A 19378-nucleotide genomic window follows, 5' to 3' on the forward strand; every position below is an offset into this window, starting at 1 on the left:
CTCTCCGAAGTGTCCTTCTGAATTGATGCTAGCTCTTTTTTTTTTTTTTTTTTAAGATGTATTTATTTTGAGAGAGAGAGAGAGACAGAGACAGAGCATGTGAGCTGGGAAGGGGCAGAGAGAGAGGAGAGAGAGTCCCAAGCAGCCACCACATTGTCAGCGCAGAGTCCAATGAGGGGCTCACTCCCACAAACTGTTGAGATCATGACCTGAGCCGAGATCAAGAGTTGGACACTTAATTGACTGAGCCACCCAGGCACCCCAATGCTGACTCTTTTTTGAATGAATGAGACTGGGCAAGACTCCAGTTTTCCCTTACTACTTTGGCCTAGTTTTTTAACATATGCAGTTAAATGCAGTCTAAATCAGACACTTGAGCCTTAAGCAGGTTGACATCTCCCTGCTGATGGAGCAATCTTTTCTGAATCCCCTAAAGGCAAGATGCTGTGAAAGCAACTGAGATAATAGAGGTGCACTTGGATTCAAGAGCCTTTCATCTGGGCCTTTATGCTGACTCCTATTCGGATTAGCTTTGGTTCTGATAATCAGTCCTCTAAATACTGCCATTGCTTATCATCTGCTGGGTGACAGCAGTTCTCCTCACTGGAATAGGATATAGGTTTACAGAAGGGAATCCTCTCTTAGAATAAAACTTCGGGGTAATTTCACTTAATACTTGGGGAATTAAGAATGACCACGTTTTCTGCTGAAAAACAACAATACAAAAATCCATTAGTATTTTCTTTAGCTAGGAAATATAGCTCATACTGCAGCTGAGTTTAGCTTCCCTTTGAGTATGATCGACCTGAGTTATAATCATAATTTTTTATTACGATTATGGGAGGTTCGTCTTAGTTTGTATAAGAGACTGTCCAGAAACTGTAGGGTTGCCCAGGTTCCATTCTGAATATTCCAGTTATACTCTTGGAAGCCTTCCTTTTCATTTATGTATCTCTACTTATGAGAAGAATTGGAACTGAAGGCTTTTTAGACTATTGTTTAAGTGATATCTATACCTATTTTACAATGATATTTGATAGATAAAATTAGATAATATGTGGAATCCCTGTGAAAAATAAATGTGCTGTTGGGGCGCCTGGGTGGCTTAGTCGGTTAAGCGTCCAACTTCCGCTTAGGTCATGATCTCGCGGTTCGTGGGTTCGAGCCCCGCGTCGGGCTCTGTGCTGACTGCCAGCTCAGAGCCTGGAGCCTGTTTCAGAGTCTGTCGCTCCCTCTCTCTCTGACTCTCCCCTGCTCACACTCTCTCTCTCTCTCTCTCTCCTAGAAATAAATAAAACATTAAAAAAAATAAAAAAATAAAAAAGACTAAGGGTTTAAAAAAAAAAAAGAAAAATAAATGTGCTGTCAATTTCTACATGTTGGTGGAAATTTCATTGTTAGTACCAGGCTAAACAGTTGGTAGTTAATATCCTCAAGTAGTTAAACTGATTTTTTTCCCCTAAGAAGAGCATTGCCCCCTTCCATTTGAAGTTTTGGTGGCAACACAAAATGGCCAGTCTTTAGAAATGCAGGAAACACTGTAACCAAAGGTGTTTTCAGGAAATTCAAGCAGCAAAAAAGGCTCAGCCATGATTCTGTTCAACAGGAAAGAGGAGATGCCTGGTGGATTCATGGAATGAATCACATCTGGTTTGATTTCAGGTAGAAGATGAGACAGTTTTGTGCAATATTCCCTACATGGGAGATGAGGTGAAAGAAGAAGATGAGACTTTCATTGAGGAGCTCATCAATAACTATGACGGGAAGGTCCACGGTGAAGAAGGTAGCGGTGCTGGGCTCTTTGGGAGAAAACATTATTAAAATGATGCCCCTTCTTCGGTACATCATCATCTTGCTCTTGTCTGCTGCCTCACCGTGTACACACTGAAGAATGTTTCGTTGTCTGGGAGTAAAAATTTTATATTAAAGATGCCCCCAGTTAAATTTTAAGAGTTGTGACATAAAAGGATTTTATATATGTAGTAATCCGTGGCCGGGGAGAAAGTTTAGTGCACAGATAAGTATGATATTAGGAGTTTTCCATAAATCCACCCAAAGCCATTTTGTTCTTCCTTTCTCTTTCTCTGAGAATGGCAACGAACATAATCTCTGTCCTACTTTGATCCAGATATATCCTGGGTCTCCCAGAAATTGGCTATAATATTCTGACTTTCCTAAAAGCGAGTCATTTGGATTTAGTTGTAGTTCCAGAAAAGGCTGCCAATGTGTAAGAAGTGGGAAGATGGGGAGAGACTCCCCAGGGCTTTGCCGACCAATGGCCTCACCAGCTCTTTTGACAGTTGTACTGTTGAAAACCATTATTTACCTATTGCGCCCCCTCGTGTTCAAAGACTTTATCCTAAGTTGTGGTGTAACCCCATATAGTATGATTTTAAGAAGATAATTCTGTCTTTTGGTTCAGAGAAGTCACTAGCATCTTATCAGCAGCAAAACCAAGTACATTTTCATGTTATCATTCTTTCCCTATTCCACTTGTATTGTTTATACACTTTTGTGGGATTTTGGACCATAAATACAGGTTGATCTGTGACTGAGGAAGTGAACTATCTCAGTTAGAGTAAAGCCTATATAACTGGATTTCCCAGTGTAACCAGCTCAGTTGTTGCAGCTGTAAGAGCCAATCAACATATTTTAATTTCCTGACTGTTCATATAAAAATGTACCTAGGTTATATAACGTGAGTCACACCTCAGGAGTGAAGACAAGAAAACCTTCCTAGGAGGACTAAGGGAGCATCAAATGACCACTGCTCATCCGTCAAATCTTTACGTTTTAGAGATGATCCCTGGATCTGTCCTGATTAGTGATGCTGTTTTCCTGGAGTTGGTAGATGCTCTGAATCAATACTCAGATGAAGAGGAGGAAGGGCACAATGACACCTCAGATGGAAAGCAAGATGAGAGCAAAGAAGATCTGCCAGTAACGAGAAAGAGAAAACGACATGCTCTTGAAGGTACATATTCTATTTTGAAAGTGACAGGGAGAGGGAAGAAGGGAGAAACAGAAAGGTTTGTTGATTTTTAAAGGCTGCTGGTGCTTCTCATTTGGTTCGCTCTGAAGGAAACAAGAGTAGTGTGTTTGGGAGACATGTAAAGTTATAAAGAAGAAAATATAATTATCGCATAATTTTACTACCTAGGAATAACCAGCATTAATATTTTCTTCTAGATCTAAAAAATGTGTGTGTGTGGGTGGGTCTGCATGTGGATACACAAAATATACACATACACATACCCAAAATGAATATAATGTTGTACGCGAACTACATCTCAGGTTTTTAAAAGTATGTATAGAATAAAAAAAGTATATGTATAAGTCAGCATGTTTTATATGCATTATGTGAAGTGGGATTATGCCACAGATATACACACATACACAATTTTGTATCCCTTTTTAGTTGATCTTCTATCATAAGCATTTTTCCATGTTGTTAATATCTTGGACTGTGGATTTTGTCATTAATGTATAGAGGACTCTGATTTCCTTGTTACTGGTAACCTATTAGGCAAGTCTAGATAGCATTGACTTTCTTTATGTGTTCCTAAACGGTCCGTGGTTGGGTTAGCTTAGCAGCTCTAATCAAAATGCTGTAACAAAAGGGAAAATACCCAAACAGCTTTGTCTGCATCCTCTGATTATAGCTCAGGAGCTCTCTGTCATTTCCAATTCAGGCAACAAAAAGAGTTCCAAGAAACAGTTCCCAAACGACATGATCTTCAGTGCAATTGCCTCAATGTTCCCTGAGAACGGTGTCCCGGATGACATGAAGGAGAGGTAGGGAAGGCCGTTCCACTCAGGCCACGTAGAGCGCTCAGGCAAAACTTTATATTCAAGCCTAAATTTGGCTAACCAACATGTTTTATGTTTATAAAAAACCGTGTTTCTGGTAAATGTGCTATGATTTGCTCGTACTTCTGATTATTTCCTGCTTCATTTGCTTATCCATTCCCATATTAAAGGGCCTTGTTTGCTGGATTTGCAGTAAGTTTGAGCAGTGAACTTCTGAAATTCTGCATCTGTCTGGAGAGTTACTCCAGCACCATACTTCCCAAATCTGTCTCTCTCTTTGGTTGCAAACATGTCCCCGGCCCAGCACGGGTGCAGTGGTGCACACACTTAGGTGTACGCCGTTCTGCCATCAGCAAGCCCCATAAAGGACACCCATGCCCCCTTGGCCGACTGTACCTGGGTGGCTGTCAGTGCGTGGTCAGTACTTTCTCAGTGGAGATGTTTCCTTGGAAGGAATTCTCATCTCTCTTTTTTTTTTTTATTTTTTTATTTTTTTATTAAAAAAATTTTTTTTTTATGTTTTATTTATTTCTGGGAGAGAGAGAGAGANAGCCCGACGCGGAGCTCGAACCCACAAACTGTGAGATCATGACCTAAGCGAAAGTCGGATGCTTAACCGACTAAGCCACCCAGGCGCCCCTCTCATCTCTCTTTTTAAAAATAGGTACCGGGAGCTGACGGAGATGTCTGACCCCAACGCGCTTCCCCCTCAGTGCACCCCCAACATCGACGGCCCCAACGCCAAGTCCGTGCAGCGGGAGCAATCTCTGCACTCCTTCCACACACTTTTTTGTCGACGTTGCTTCAAATACGATTGCTTCCTTCACCGTGAGTGGAGCTGCTCTGAAATACTTTCCCGTCCTCCATCCCCAACCACCACATCCTTCTGTTTATTTTAAACATACGGAGTTTCCGGCTTCTGTCCTGACACTACTTTTACAGAGGGCAGGTTCTATATTCACTTGTTCCATGGTGGTGCAGTGACTTTGTGTGGTCAGGACAGAATAACCAGCAGCACATGCGTCCCTGAGTACCTGTTAGCTTTGAAAGGGTTGTGTTGATGTCAGAAACGATTAAATTTTGTGCACCCCGAAGGTAGCTGTTTATATCTCAATTTTCCCATGGCAGCTCCCTAATTCAGTTTTGTTCTTCCCCATCCTGCCAAGTGGGAGGACCATTGGAAACAGGACAGTTTTATGTTTTCCAGCTTTTCATGCCACCCCTAATGTCTATAAACGCAAGAACAAAGAGATCAAGATTGAGCCAGAACCATGTGGCACAGACTGCTTCCTTTTGCTGGTATGTTCTTTTTTTTTTTTTTTTTAAGTTTTATTTATTTAACTAATCTCTACACCCAACCTGGGACTCCAGCTTATGGCCCCAGGATCAAGAGTCACATGCTCTGCCAACCAAACCAGCCAGTCACCCCTTGCTAGTATGTTCTTAAACTGTGCTGCCTTCGTTAACTCTGTTGAAAAATGAGCAGGAAATGGCCCTTCCGTTTTCTGCTCCTGAGAATACAAACCAGATAAGCCAATAGGTAGCACTCTGGGGGTCACAAAGCACAAATAAAATATGCCTTCTGTTCTTAAATAGCTCCGAGATATGAAGGACTATGATGTTAGTCTTGTAGAGTGAGGAGGGCAGGTGTGTGTGTGACAGCATTTTCTTTGCTGTTTTCTTTTATGCATATAAACGTACAAGAAATAACACATGAAAGCACCCGTGTCTTACTGTAAGGTAAACAGCCAGATGGACCCTTCCCTGATGGACAGGCTTTGTGCGGCGTCATAAATTCTCCTGCATTCATGTGTCAAGGCAGTACACTTAGAACTAGAAGGGAATAGGTTCACTTGGACCAGCCAAAGACACAGTTTTGCTTTCTACACACTACAGTGAGTCTAGGTAAAGAATAAATTGCCTTAATTAAATTTCTGCTACCAATTAAAATTAGGTTATAGAGCCAGGTGCCTTTGGGACCATCTTTAGTGGGATCTTTAGAAAAGATGGTAGGAAGTACCACTGGGGGGCGCCTGGCTGGCTCAGTCTGTTGAGCCTCCAACTGCGGCTCAGGTCATGATCTCGTGGTTCCTGGGTTCGGGCCGAGTCGGGCTGTGTGCTGACAGCTCAGAGCCTGGAGCCTGGTTCAGATGCTGTGTCTTCGTGTCTCTGGCCCTCCCCTGCTTGTTCTCTGTCTCTCTCTCAAAAATAAACAAACATTTAAAAAAAATAAAAAAGGAAAAAGAAAGTGCCACTGGGTATACATCTGGAAAGTGAGCCATTATGATAATAGCAAAAGAATAAATAGACTTTCTCTGATTTATTTTTTTCCCCTATGGGTTGACTCCTTCCTGTGTGCCAAGTGCCATGCTGGCCCTTAACGTATATTGTCTTACATTCATGCTTATGACAACATCCTGAGGGGGAGAAACTATGGGTTATAGAGCTACATATTTTGTCCAAAGTTTGTTACTATGTCAGTGGTTTGGCAATAATGAAATTAAAGCTCTGGTCTAGCTCCATAGTCCATGCTTTTTCAGTTACTCCACACTTTAAAAAATTACACTGTGTTAAATCAACACCACCATTTATTTTTTTATTTTCATTTATTTTTTTTTAAAGAGTGGGGTTTTTTTAATGTTTATTTTTGTGTGTGAGAGAGTGAGAGTGAGTCAATGTGAGCAGGGACAGGGCAGAGAGAAACGGAGACACAGAATCTGAAGTAGGCTCCAGGCTCTGAGCTGTCAACACAGAGCCTGACATGGGGCTTGAACGCAAGAGCCGTGAGATCAAGACCTAAGCCAAAGTCAGATGCTTAACTGACTGAGCCACCCAGGTGCCCCTTACTTTCATTTCTTTTTAATGTTTTTTTTTTTTTTTTGAGACACACATACACACACACACACACAGTCCAAGGGGGGGAGGAGCAGAGAGAGAGGGAGACACAGAATTTGAAGCAGATTCCAGGCTCTGAGCTGTCAGCACAGAGCCCACATGGGTCTCAAACCCACAAACCTTAAGATCATGACCTGAGCTGAAGTCAGAGGTTCAACCAACTGAGCCACCCAGGCGCCTCAACACCAGCATTTATATAACTGAATGGGTGTTGTCCTCTTCACAGCAATTACCCTGAAACCCTGTACATGTTTCACAAAGATGTTGTCAGTGCCCAAAATGTATGTCTGTGTGTTTAACTTAAAGAAATGTCTGTGCAGTTTTTCTTTTATTGCTTTTTAGAAATCAGTGCATTTTTCAAATACAATGCTGGGCTATTTGTCCCTCAAACATTTTACTAAGAACATTCTCAATCATGGAAAGTAGGTGAAAGATACCTTCTTAGATTTAATGACATTTTTTCCATATTTGCTTTGTCCCTCTATTTGTGTATGCATATCTTTTGCTGAGCAATTTGAAAATAAGTTGCAGACATTGAGATACTTGTTTGCTAAGTATTTCAGCATGCACTTCCTAAAAATACTGATGTTCTCTTATATAACCACATTATTACACCTAAGAAAATTCAGAAGAATTTCATAGTATCATCTGTCCATTCCATGTTTAAATTTTTTCAGCTGTACCAAGAGTAGCTGTGTTTTTTTTTTTTTTTTAAACAAAATCATCCAACCATCATATTTGGTTATGTCTTTTCAGTCTCCTTTAATGCCAGGTAATCACACCATTTTTTTTTCTTTTTGAAAAATCCAGGCTCATTGTCCTGTAGGATACTGCCCCTATTTTGGATTTGTTTGTTGTTTTCTCCTGGTGTTATTGAACTTCTTTCTTTATTCTCTATTTCCCATGAACTCGAATTAGCTCTGGACCCTTAGTTACATTTATGTTAAATCTTTTGAGCACAAATACATTGTAAGTGATGCTGTGTGTGTCAGATTGTAGGTCGAGCACATGATATCACACTCAATTAATTTTAAAACTTCACTTTTGGACTTTCCTTTAGGGCCTACAGGATATTAGTCTGAATATCCTTAGTAAATCTTTATCCTTCACATGTAGATTTAGTTTTCAGAAACAGCTAGAAGTGTTTGGGAACCAAGTCTGATGAGAAGGTAGATGATCAGTCTGTGTGATAATTATTTGGTCTTTTTTTTTTTTTGAAATAAAGCATAGCTATAAAGTAATGAAACAGTATCCTTCCAAGTCTAATAAACTGATTTGGGAGAAGTAAGTAGTGATATTGTACAAATTTAGAGACTACATATTTTATTATCGAAACAGAAGTGGTGCAAGTAGAATGAAAAGAACAGTGTGGCCTGGGCCTGGGGAACCCTCATTCTTTTTCCCATTTTGGAACAGTTAGCTACATACGCTCAAGCAGGTCCCTTCCCCTCTCTGAACCTCGTTTCCTTTTCTACAGGAGAATGTGTTCTCAATCCAAATAGCTAACATGCAAATGAGTTTTAGACACTACTCTCTGGAAAGCTGAAGATGCACAGACTATATCCATTTTAATATTACTTTACGAGGCAGCTCTTCCGTGAAGAGGTATAAATGTGTAAGTTTTAGGATGTTGGTTAGGCAGCTTTTATGTAGTCATGCTCACATGGCACAGAGCAGAACATAGTGTCATTGCACGTAAGCACAAGTGTTGAAGAAGGGGGTCTGTGATGATGGGGTCAATATGGTGACCCTGGGCCTGTTCCTGTCTCCCACCTATAACATGTCCATTGCAGGAAGGAGCGAAGGAGTACGCCATGCTCCACAACCCTCGCTCCAAGTGCTCCGGGCGTCGCCGGCGAAGGCACCACATGGTCAGTGCTTCCTGCTCCAACACTTCAGCCTCTGCTGTGGCTGAGACTAAAGAAGGGGACAGTGACAGGGATACAGGCAATGACTGGGCCTCCAGTTCTTCAGGTACACTGAACAGAAAGCGATCTTTTCTTCCCATGCAAGGCCTCTGGGAAACTCAAGATCACTGCCTAACACTTAACGTTACTACTTGTTTAACATGGTTAGTTCTTTTATTTTTTTAAAGTTTGTTTATTTATTTTAAGAGAGAGGTGGGGAGGGGCACAGAGAGAGAGAGAGAATCCCAAACAGGCTCCACATTCTCAGTGCAGAGCCTGCTGCAAGGGTTGAACTCTCGAACTGTGAGATCATGACCTGAACCAAAATCAAGGGTTGGATACTTAACAAGTTGAGCTACCCAGGCACCCCTAAAAATGGTTAGTTCTTTTTACAGCTTCGCCTGTCGCCTGTCGAGACAGGGTTATTTTGGTTCCTAACTATTCTGCCTTGTAAAGCAGAATGATGTACTTCAGAGTGTGTGGCAAATGCCTGATGACAACTACATTCTCTCTCCTCCTGTTGCTTGTATGTCCTCCTCCCTTAGAGGCCAACTCTCGCTGCCAGACCCCCACAAAGCAGAAGGCTAGTCCAGCGCCCCCTCAGCTCTGCATGGTGGAAGCACCCTCGGAGCCCGTGGAATGGACCGGGGCTGAGGAATCTCTCTTTCGAGTCTTTCATGGCACCTACTTCAACAACTTCTGCTCCATAGCCAGACTTCTGGGGACTAAGACGTGCAAGCAGGTACTCTTGGAGAGCAGCCGCGACAGGCAGGGCCCTCCTCTCATCCATTGCTCGGTCAGCCCTTTTGCCCTCTTTTGTGGTCTGTCTCAATAGGAACCATCTTAGGCTCAGTCCTTCATGAGCAGGTGCTTCTGGGCCACGAGGTGGGTTCCCTAAACATGGCACCTTCTGCAGATGCCAGCCTGGCAGTGCTTGGGGATCCGCTTTCCTCCTGTTGAATTCTTATTTCTGTCTCTAGCTGCTATCTGACTCTTCTGGGTGTTTCTGCCCTCTCTTAGCTTTTTTTGTTGCTGTTCTTTGTTTTCGGTTCCTGCCTTTCTTTCTAAATGTGTACCCCTTTCCTCGAAGGGACCCCCTTCTCCTCTGGCCTGCTTGTGCTTCTGCAGCTGCCGCCACCACCCCCTCTGTCAGTCCCCTCGGTTGCTTTCTTCTCAGATGTTCTATCGCTAGCTCTTCTAATTGCTGCCCCCAGTAGCTGGGCCTGGACCTCGCCCTCCTCACTCATGCCATGACTGGAATCACCATTTGATAGCAGCCACCGATGCTCTGGAGGCCGTGGGACCTGATGTCCCCGTCAGTCTCCGCCCGACTGTGGTGAGAAGACAGACTGAAGAACAGGGTTCAGGGAGCAGTCGGGTGTTAGGGCCAATCCGCCCAACAGGAAAGAAACACCCGAGCGGAGCCCTGCTGCTTGGCTCCCTAACTCTGGGAGGCATCTCTGAGGCCTCTTCCTCCTGATGCCGCTCCTTAGAACACGTGCTGGAACCATGAATGGAAGTGCCCTTTGCTTTCATTTTGGAGCTCATATACCTGTTTCCATGAGGCACACGTTCTTCACCTGAAAATCTACAGAATTGTGGGCAAAACAGTTTTGCATGTATTTTCCTTAGAAGAAGATTTGTAGTTTTCACAGAATCTCCAGAGGGCCTAGAGCCGAAAAGGAAAAGAAAAAAAGCCAAAAAAATGAACGCTATTAGGAAAGAAGCACGTTGCAAGGGAACCAGCCTTCCAGAAATGCTGGCCTATGGAAATAGACAAGAGTCTGGCCTCTTCATACCAACAGAGGGAGCTAGTGGTTAGCCAAGTGATACCGCTCCTGTCCTCTCTTACACTCAGTTACACAAGGGACCCAAAGTTGCCCTTCCTCAGAAGAGACAGATAGCATTGGAAAGAATCATTCCACTCAGGGCTCCGTAGGCAGAGGTGTAGATGAAAGCTACTGACCAGGAGAGCTGTAACTGTGCTCAGTATTTCTCTTTTCTAGAGTCAGGATAAATAGTTGAGAATTGATGCCAGGGCTAATGGTGTATTATCTCAGTGCCACTCCAGTCCCCTCACCCCCACCCCCCACTGCCACCGAGTGAAGAGATGCTCAGTCAACCGCCCTCGAGCTCTCCAGAATGCTCCCAAGCCCAGCGCCTGGCTGGCTTACCTCTCTGACCACCTGGCTCTAGAAGGAGTGACAGGTCCTGTGGGATTTCTCTTCCAGGTCTTTCAGTTCGCAGTCAAAGAATCACTTATCCTGAAGCTGCCTACAGATGAGCTCATGAACCCATCGCAGAAGAAGAAAAGAAAGCACAGGCAAGGGTTGGACAAAGGACTTTCTGTTCCCCATGCTCTGACCTCCCTTGGACTTCCCAGCTGCCTCCCTCTCGAGTTTAGGATTGCACAACTGAGGGCCAGCCCTCTCAGTGCTCCCTGTGGGTCTGTGCCTTGGACCAGCCCTTCCTTCTCCTGTCCCTAGATGCTGTGGCCTGGGAGATAACTGTCTGCCGTGCCTTGAAGCTCCCGGCCAGTAGGGTTGAGAGCTGGCCTCATGACCTCCACCTGAGGTCATTTCTCCTCATTGGGTGGTTAGTGACCACTGTTCCCACTTCTCAACTCTGATCAGAGTTTTTCCTTTGGCACTTGTATTGTTTTTCTAAGTTGCATAATAACACCGTCTTTTAGCTAGCCTTTGCTTAGATTTGGAAGGATTTTTTTTGTGTTTTTTTTTTTTTTTTTTTAATTCAACATTCTGCCTGCCTCGGTTCCCTAATGACTATCACCTACTCAAGGAAGGAACTGACACCAATTCTAGATATAGAAGGAAGTCCCCGTGGCTTCTCACTGTTGGTTTGTTCACTCAGCAGATTCCTGAAAAGTTCCCACCTCCCCATCCTGCAATTCTTCCACATCTCCACCTCCCCAAAGAGAACGAGGGAGGGAGGGGGGCGAGGGAGAAACAATAACATCGTAATAGACCCAGAGGGTTGGGTTTCATGTTTTTATGCATCTTTTTGTTTATATTTAAATCTTGAAGCATAGACCAGCTGGACTCCAGATGAACTCTGGCGTCCATGTAGTGGGATAGGGGCCTCTTGTGAAAGGATCTGGGGAGGATACTCCCAGTGACCAAACCACAGTCCTGCAGAGCAGGCCACATTGTTATTTACCCAAGTCTGCAGACTTCCCCAGAGCCATGACCCAGGCCCACCCGTCTCTCTTTTTCAGGTTGTGGGCTGCCCACTGCAGGAAAATTCAGCTGAAGAAAGGTAAGCTGCACCAGGGCGCCCGTCGGCAGTTCAGCGCGAGGTCTCACCCCTGTGGTCATCCGCCTGCCCCACCTACAGCCGCGTTTGTTGACCCTGTACCACTTCCGCAGAAGGCAGATCTCTCTGCAGCAGCTGAAAACAGCTCAGCTCCTTACTGCAGCTGAGCGCACCTCTTAGGAGGTAGAGTTATGAGCCTTGTGGTCTCTGACTTTCTTAGTGCGCCATCCACCAGGTTCCAGACTTTGTTTAATGTTTGGAATGGCTGCCCTGTAGTCCCGAACCGTTTCCACACTCTCCCCACGAGGCAAATCACCCCACTGTAGCTGACAAACGACCGTCATCTCTGATGGCTTCTCACTTCAGGAGAAGATCCTGCTTGTCCAGGATCATGGCTGGGACAGCCTCTTCCAGTCAAGGCGATCGGGAAGGTGGGAGGGAGGGTGGCGAAGGGGCCCGGGCACAGCAGTGTCCTGGTCTCCTCTTTTCTCTCCTAGATAACTCTTCCACTCAAGTGTATAACTACCAGCCCTGTGACCATCCAGACCGCCCCTGTGACAGCACCTGCCCCTGCATCATGACGCAGAATTTCTGTGAGAAGTTCTGCCAGTGTAACCCAGACTGTAAGGTTCCACTCTCTTCCCCTGTGGTCCTCCCGAAACAGCCGGCCACCGTGCACCCCAGGTTTCCCTCCCAGCCCACGCCCCTTGCTGCCCCTGGGCCTTCTGATGTCCTCTCTTTTGTGCTGTAAGCATTCTGGAGAGGAAACAAGATACTTAATATCTGGAAAAGTCATTGTTTGAAACACCCTTAGGTGTTTGATTCTAAAAGCAGTAGTTACACAGAAATCAGGAACGTTCCCATCTTTACCTTTCAGGGAAGAATTAAGAAACACGGGAATCTTTTCCTTTAACACGCCATCAGACATCCTTTATGATGTTTTACAACGTGTACAGGTTACAATACTGCACATGCCTATTTTAGTTTAGTAGCCAGAGTTTTACCATCAGGTCAGCCTGGATGCCAGCAGAAGTAAGATAAAGGCTAAACGTGTTTCTCTTTGACTTCTTACCGCACTGTGCCCTTCCCCGCTCAAGGCTGAGCAGTTCGATGGCAGCCTCCAGAGCCTGCAGAACTGGGTGCCCAGGCAGTTGTGCTGGAAATACCTCTTAGCCCACAGCAGATATCAATCTTAGCCACAGCAGAGGGGTGCTTGTGCCGGGGAGGGCAGTGGGTGGAGGAGGGTGGCATAGAACAGATGCATTTTGTTCTCAAAATCATTCTTGTTTTGATGGTGATGATTTACCAGTGAAAAGCACTGATTTCATTTTCTCTGGGCCCCTAACCACCTCCCTTCCATTTACACCAACAAGTGGGAGGGAGAGCACTGTTGAGGAATCTCTAGGAAACACATCTCCATAGTCAAACCTTTTTTTTTTTTTTTTTTTTTTTTTGACTCCCAGACATGAATCTTGGGAGGTACTCCATTTTCTCTGGTGGGGGAGAAAAAAACCCCAACTTTTGACTATATGAAGCAAGGAAGCGTCTCTCCTACTTGCCAGATCTCCTCGAACACATCACGTTTACTTCTTTGCTGACCTCTGAGTCAGACCTGAGCGCTAGCATTAATCTGCTTCTCTTCCTGATCCCCCCTCCTCCCCAGGTCAGAATCGTTTCCCTGGCTGTCGCTGTAAGACCCAGTGCAATACCAAGCAGTGTCCCTGCTACCTGGCAGTGCGAGAGTGCGACCCCGACCTGTGCCTCACCTGTGGGGCCTCGGAGCACTGGGACTGCAAGGTGGTTTCCTGCAAAAACTGCAGCATCCAGCGAGGCCTTAAGAAGGTGAGGGCTTTTCTTGGGACTGCGAGCCAGATGGTGGAGGGGGAAAGACTGAGTAGTCCCAAGCAGCTTCTTTCCACCAGTCCCTTAGGGGGTTTCCACATGAAAGGGCTTGCTAATCCTAAAAGACACACATGTACTGAGATGAAAACAAGTTTGCTGTCCCGGTGAGGAGTTAGGCAAGTGACCCCCACCTGGCCAGACTAAGAGGAGCAGAGAGGATGGACACATCACTGACGTTGTCTGTTTGTACTTGACCCGTAGCGGTGAATCCCTAGTGACTCAGGTCCAGGAGGTCCCCAGGCCTAGAGGAGGAGGTGTCATGTTTCCTTTCCCCACCTCCCTTTTCTGTTTTTCCTCTCCCCAGAACAGAATGGCTTAGACCTTTTTCTGTTTTCAGATCCTCTTAACAGTTACTAGTTTTTTCCACCCTGCCCACCCCCTGCACACGTGCAGGTCCAGGACACACGCCACCCACTCACATATGCCCTGTAGTCTGAGGTTTGACTCCCTCTTCCCCAGCACCTGCTGCTGGCCCCCTCAGATGTGGCCGGATGGGGCACCTTCATTAAGGAGTCTGTGCAAAAGAACGAATTCATTTCTGAATACTGTGGTGAGGTGAGTGCTATCGGTTTGGACCGCATTCCTTTCTGGGGAGATACTGATGAGAAACCCTGATTTTCTGTGGGCCAGACTTCTGTGACTTAGTCTCTAAATAACTCAGCTGAGTTCCCGTGTGGCTTCTTGGGGGATCCCACAGAAGTGTTTGCAATCCTGAGATAAACCACTCTTAAAGTTTTTGCCAACTCAGGCCACGCAAGGGGGTGGGTGGGGAACGCTCTTTAGTCTTAATACTGGGCAGCCTGGAGGGGCTTAGAATACAGTAACTCGAGCTCTGTCTCCTGTCACCCTCATCATGATACTCCGTAAGCACGTGTGTGTGACCGTGCCCCCTCCCAGTCCTTTCTGAGGGCAGGGTACCCCGCCCTGAGCAGACAGCCTTATCCCCCTCCCAGCCTCCCGTTTGTTCCTTATCTATCTTTGCAGCTTATCTCTCAGGATGAGGCTGATCGACGGGGAAAGGTCTATGACAAATACATGTCCAGCTTCCTCTTCAACCTCAACAATGGTATGGAGTCTCTTTCTCTTGGCCCAAGGTGGTCTCAGGCAGGTCTTTCTACCAGATTGCCCTTGCTATAGCCCACGTTCAAATGAGCTGTGATTACCCCAATAGATGCACAGAGGAAGGTGAGGATGTTGAACTTCAAGTCACCATGAGTGACAGGTTACTTGCTTTGGGAGAACCTACATTTCTGGGTTGTGCTTATAATGGGATCACTGAGCACTTGACACCTGAGACATTTTCCTACCTAGTAGATGGGAAGGGGAGATCCGTACGTAATTCCAGCAAAGTGGGGGGGCCCAAAGGGAATGTGCCCACGTGAGGCTGCATTCCTATGCTGCGTGCTGCTGGGTTTCAGTCTCCACTGGCTTATTTCTGTTACTGTTTTAATTGATTTTAAAATCAGGTTCAAGAAGCTGTGGATTTGCCTGACGAGCCCCTGATCTTTCTTTATGTTCTATAGATTTTGTAGTAGATGCCACCCGGAAAGGAAACAAAATTCGATTTGCAAACCATTCAGTGAACCCCAACTGTTATGCCAAAGGTGAGTTCCCAGTGACCTGGGAGGTAGGGTGGATGAGGGATGCTTTATTTACTATGATTTCTATCATGTGCCTTTTTTCATTGCCAACTTATTTTTTGTCCAGAGACAATCGTGTTTAATGTCTGGTGTCATTCTGTGTCTCCGTCTCTCTTTTGTTAATTGGCATTCTCACTGAATACATTATAAACATTTTCCCACAAACAAGAATCTTTTAAAGAGAAGTCTTTCCCCACATCACCAGCCCGAATAACAGATTCAAAAGCAGAGAGGCAGCGGGCTTCATTGACTATTTTTAAACTCCGCTCCATTTATGTTTTCACTGGGAATTGGGAGAAAATCAGCCCAGAACCCGCCTATTGTTGGCTTGGAGCTGACTAGCAACCTAGCCTTGGCTTTGCCCTGTTTGCAGTGGTCATGGTGAATGGGGATCATCGCATTGGGATCTTTGCTAAAAGGGCAATTCAAGCTGGTGAAGAGCTCTTCTTTGATTACAGGTGAGGCAGCCGGAAAGGGTCCTTGGGAGGTGGCCCCAGTGGCAGAAGGGTGGCTGTTCGAAGTAATTTGGGGTCATAAGGTGGGCAATACGGATGAAGGAGAGGGTCTCTAGGGTCTCGTGGAGGTCAAGTCTTTCTTTTTGTTCCGCTCACGGGTGCCCTGCCCCAGAAGCGGCAGCACCGTAAGCGGCTCTGAGGGATGTGGGGAAGCAAAACGGAGGGGATTCCGTCTGTCGCGTCACAAGAGCCTTGACAGTAATGTCATTCCTCCTCCTGCTCCGGGACAGGTACAGCCAAGCTGATGCCCTCAAGTACGTGGGGATCGAGCGGGAGACTGATGTCCTTTAGCCCTCCTGGCCCCCACACCGGCGCTTGTGGTAGCAGCATTGTCTTTGCTCTCATGCACACACCACCGCTGCTCGACTTTCCTGCACTACGTGTCTCCCACACCGAGAAACCCCCCACCCACTCCCTGCGCAGCGAGGCCTCCGCTGTGTCCAGTGGGGACAGACTGTCTCAGTGAGAGAGGAGACAGAGGCAGCTAGGGCTGGGCTCCCAGGAGAGAGAGCCGCAGAAGCAGGAGACCGCATCTCGGGCCTCAGAGGAAGAGAGCGCGGGCTAGGGGCGGGTGGCTCAGCGTGGTTTCTTGTCTGCTCCGTAGGTCATGGGCCTCAGCAATCAACCTGGGCAGTTCCTAACAAGCAGTGGCCTGTCATTCTACCTTTCCAAGGCAAGGGTCCTTGTCTAATTGAGTCACCAGCCCATGTCTCTGGTTGGTCGTAGGACCGGAGAGGACGGGCTAAGTCAAGTTTGGTACCTGGAGCTTACGAGCAGCCTGGGTTAAAGGCAAGCCTGGTGTGTGGCACAGACTGAATTCAGGGGGAAGACGGGTTGCCCTACTACCTCTTCCCTCCTGGCAGCGTTCAAATTGAAGGAGTGTGAGTTCTGAGTGTAGAAATTCAAGTAGAGAATTCGACTAGAGAAGGAAAGCTAAGTGCCGTTCCTCCATGGACAGAGAGCGAGAGCCATCCAGATGACAGCAGTTCAGCTGCTAAGCTTGGGGCCCACCAAGCTTTCAGAAACCTTCTCTGTACTCTGGAGACGGATGGATAAGTTTGCAGATTCCTGAAAGCAGGTGCCAGCGCTGTCGGCTCCTTCCAAAGCTCGGCCTGGGCGCCTGCGGGCAGGTGTTGTGCTGCTACTGAGGACTCCCGGGGGGTGTGTGTCGGGCCGGCCGGGCCTGCGCACTCTGGTCCTGGCTATGGAGCTGTCTTCAGGCTTTGCATTCCCTTTAGAGGCTAGGCCCATGGGGCCTCTGTTGCTTATGTCTTCCAGCTAGAGGGGTGAAGGCCTGGACTAGAGAGGGGAGAGGTTGCTAAGGCGATTTACTCTCCTGTCTGTAGCACCTGCTGTTGGAAAGGGTGAGTCGACGGCATGTGTTTGGAGGTGGATGAGGGGCTCCCAAGTTGCACATGTGCAGGGTGGCACCAGGCTCGCAAGTGCACACTGGCAGAGGGTATTTGAAGTGTTGAGAAGCTGGCCAACCTCCTGCGTCAGTGCACAGTGCCATTCTCTCTGGGACTCTTGAAGAGCAAAGCACTTTATTTCTTTGAGAAGGTCTGTAGATTGAGGTGGAACTTGAGCTCAAGTGTCTGGGATCCCTGCCCAAATCCCATTCCTAAGGGAAGGGGAAGGAGAGGGAGTTGGAAAATTCCCCCCCAGTTCTGTCCCAGCTCCCGGTGGAGGCAGGAGGGGCTTCCTTGACACACAGGAAGTGAATGAGAATGGGGCCAGCTCTAGGAGCCCGCCCTGAGTCTGTCCTGGTGTGCTGAGCTGGCAAGGAGTAAGGAGCATTGTGCTGGGTAAAAAGGACAGTGTCAGGGACAGGCTGGCCTGGGGAATATGAGCATAGAGAGCAGGCTTCTCTTTTCTCTAGGGAATCCAGGCCTTTCTTCCTCGGTCAATACTGACCACTCCCTCCCAACGCCACTGGCTGTCCCACGAAGCAAGAAGTGGGGTTCCCTTTGGCCAGACTGTTGCCTAGGGATTTTGGTGGGACATGCACGCGCGCACGTGCACACACACACACACACACACTCACATCTCCACGCGCCACACTTGTGGGCACTCATGCACTCACAGCACGGAGCACACGCCCAGCCAGTTCCTGATGGGGGCCTCTCTCCACCTGACCAGCTGGCCCCGCCACCAGTCCGAAATATGCATCTGCTGTGGTTTGTATTCATTGTGTACTGGGGAGGCCCTATAGTTGGATCATGGGCTCTGAAGTGCTCACAAATTATAGGGAAAAACCAGAGACAGATGAAGAAGCAGGAGTTAGGTCTGTTAGAAAATGGGGCTGGCTATGAGGAAACCATGGGGAAAAGTTACAGTCAGTCACTGAGAGGCTAGATTGACCCCACTCTTCCCTTGGCGCACAGAACCCCATCCTTCCCGGTCTCAGACCACTAACGGTCCTGTTCCACCAGCATTCCTCTTTTCCCTGCTGTCCCCCACCTTTAATGACGGGTCTCAACCCCTCCCCCCAGACATGGAATGATGGATGGAGCAAGGTGGTGGGGACTGGGCGGGGGGAGGCTGGTCTATGTGCGGCTTTATCGCCAGTGAATTTCACGCACTTTAAAGTCCTGTGGCTTGTGACCTCTTATCTGAATAAAGTGGTAGAATCCATTTTGGCAAGTGGCGCCTTGTGTACCATGGAGCTGGAAGGATCCAGGGACATCAGTACAGCGGCAGCTGAGGTTGAATCATTAGCATTCGCATCCCCTCCTGTCCACTGAGATCTGGGGTCAGGGGCCCGGCAAGGATGGGTGGCAAGAGCCAGTCAGGTGCCCACCCCCAGCAGGCGATGCAAGCATTCTGAGGGCTCCTGGTGGAAACGCCTGAGCCCTCAGGTCAGCTCCCCTAAAGTCATCCGCTTGCTCCCTAGCCACGACGCCAGCGACCACGCACAGACCGGGGGCTCTGCCACTCTGCTTTATTAGAACGGCCCTGGGTCTGTGAGCACAGCCACAGAGTGGAGGCTGGGTCAGGCTCGGGGAGTGGCCAGCCTGCCTCCCGAGACTTCCAACACGGGAGAAGCAAGAACTATAGACCGTGGCACAGCACAGGACAGGACAGTCGCTCGAGTTTTTTCTTTTATATATAAACTGATAATTAAAAAATTAGAGTAGTATATAGAGTTTCTCTAGAGAGAGACTTTGCAACACAAAATATATATAAAGAACATGACCTCCTGGGCAAACGAAGCAGCATCTCTGAGCGGAGGAAAAAGGGCTCCTCATGCACTGGAGAGGGGGCCAAGCCTTTGGACAGGCACCAAGGCTCTTGCATATCTTGGAAGAGGGAGGACGAATAGAGGGCAGGCTAGTCAGTGCGTCTGCATTATTCTCTCTACGTTGCAAGTTGTTTTTATGGCTTTGGCTAAAGCATGTTAAGCAGTGGAGGTACTAAGGTGCTAACATGGAAGCCT

The 19378-nt window shown here is 47.0% G+C and overlaps 1 protein-coding gene across 6 annotated transcripts in view; it reads left to right on the forward strand.

Annotated features, from left to right (window-relative positions):
- Positions 1–18576, forward strand: part of EZH1 (enhancer of zeste 1 polycomb repressive complex 2 subunit) — a 43848-nt gene extending 25272 nt beyond the window's left edge. For 5 of the 6 annotated variants that reach the window (XM_077779249.1, XM_077779250.1, XM_077779248.1 and 2 more), the window contains 16 exons: positions 1663–1783; positions 2798–2974; positions 3693–3795; positions 4475–4638; positions 5018–5109; positions 8499–8679; positions 9158–9354; positions 10844–10935; positions 11848–11888; positions 12383–12508; positions 13549–13727; positions 14247–14342; positions 14772–14853; positions 15311–15391; positions 15801–15885; positions 16173–18576. In XM_077779249.1, coding sequence (XP_077635375.1) covers positions 1663–1783; positions 2798–2974; positions 3693–3795; positions 4475–4638; positions 5018–5109; positions 8499–8679; positions 9158–9354; positions 10844–10935; positions 11848–11888; positions 12383–12508; positions 13549–13727; positions 14247–14342; positions 14772–14853; positions 15311–15391; positions 15801–15885; positions 16173–16233 — 1878 coding nt within the window. In that variant the 3' untranslated portion in view covers positions 16234–18576. The remainder of the gene's footprint in view (positions 1–1662; positions 1784–2797; positions 2975–3692; positions 3796–4474; positions 4639–5017; positions 5110–8498; positions 8680–9157; positions 9355–10843; positions 10936–11847; positions 11889–12382; positions 12509–13548; positions 13728–14246; positions 14343–14771; positions 14854–15310; positions 15392–15800; positions 15886–16172) is intronic. The other variant, XM_077779253.1, reaches the window with a different exon arrangement.
- Positions 18577–19378: the final 802 nt, after the last annotated feature.

Source organism: Crocuta crocuta, unplaced genomic scaffold, assembly GCF_008692635.1.
Source record: "Crocuta crocuta isolate KB4526 unplaced genomic scaffold, BGI_CrCroc_1.0 scaffold68, whole genome shotgun sequence".
NCBI classification, from domain to species: Eukaryota; Metazoa; Chordata; class Mammalia; order Carnivora; family Hyaenidae; genus Crocuta; species Crocuta crocuta.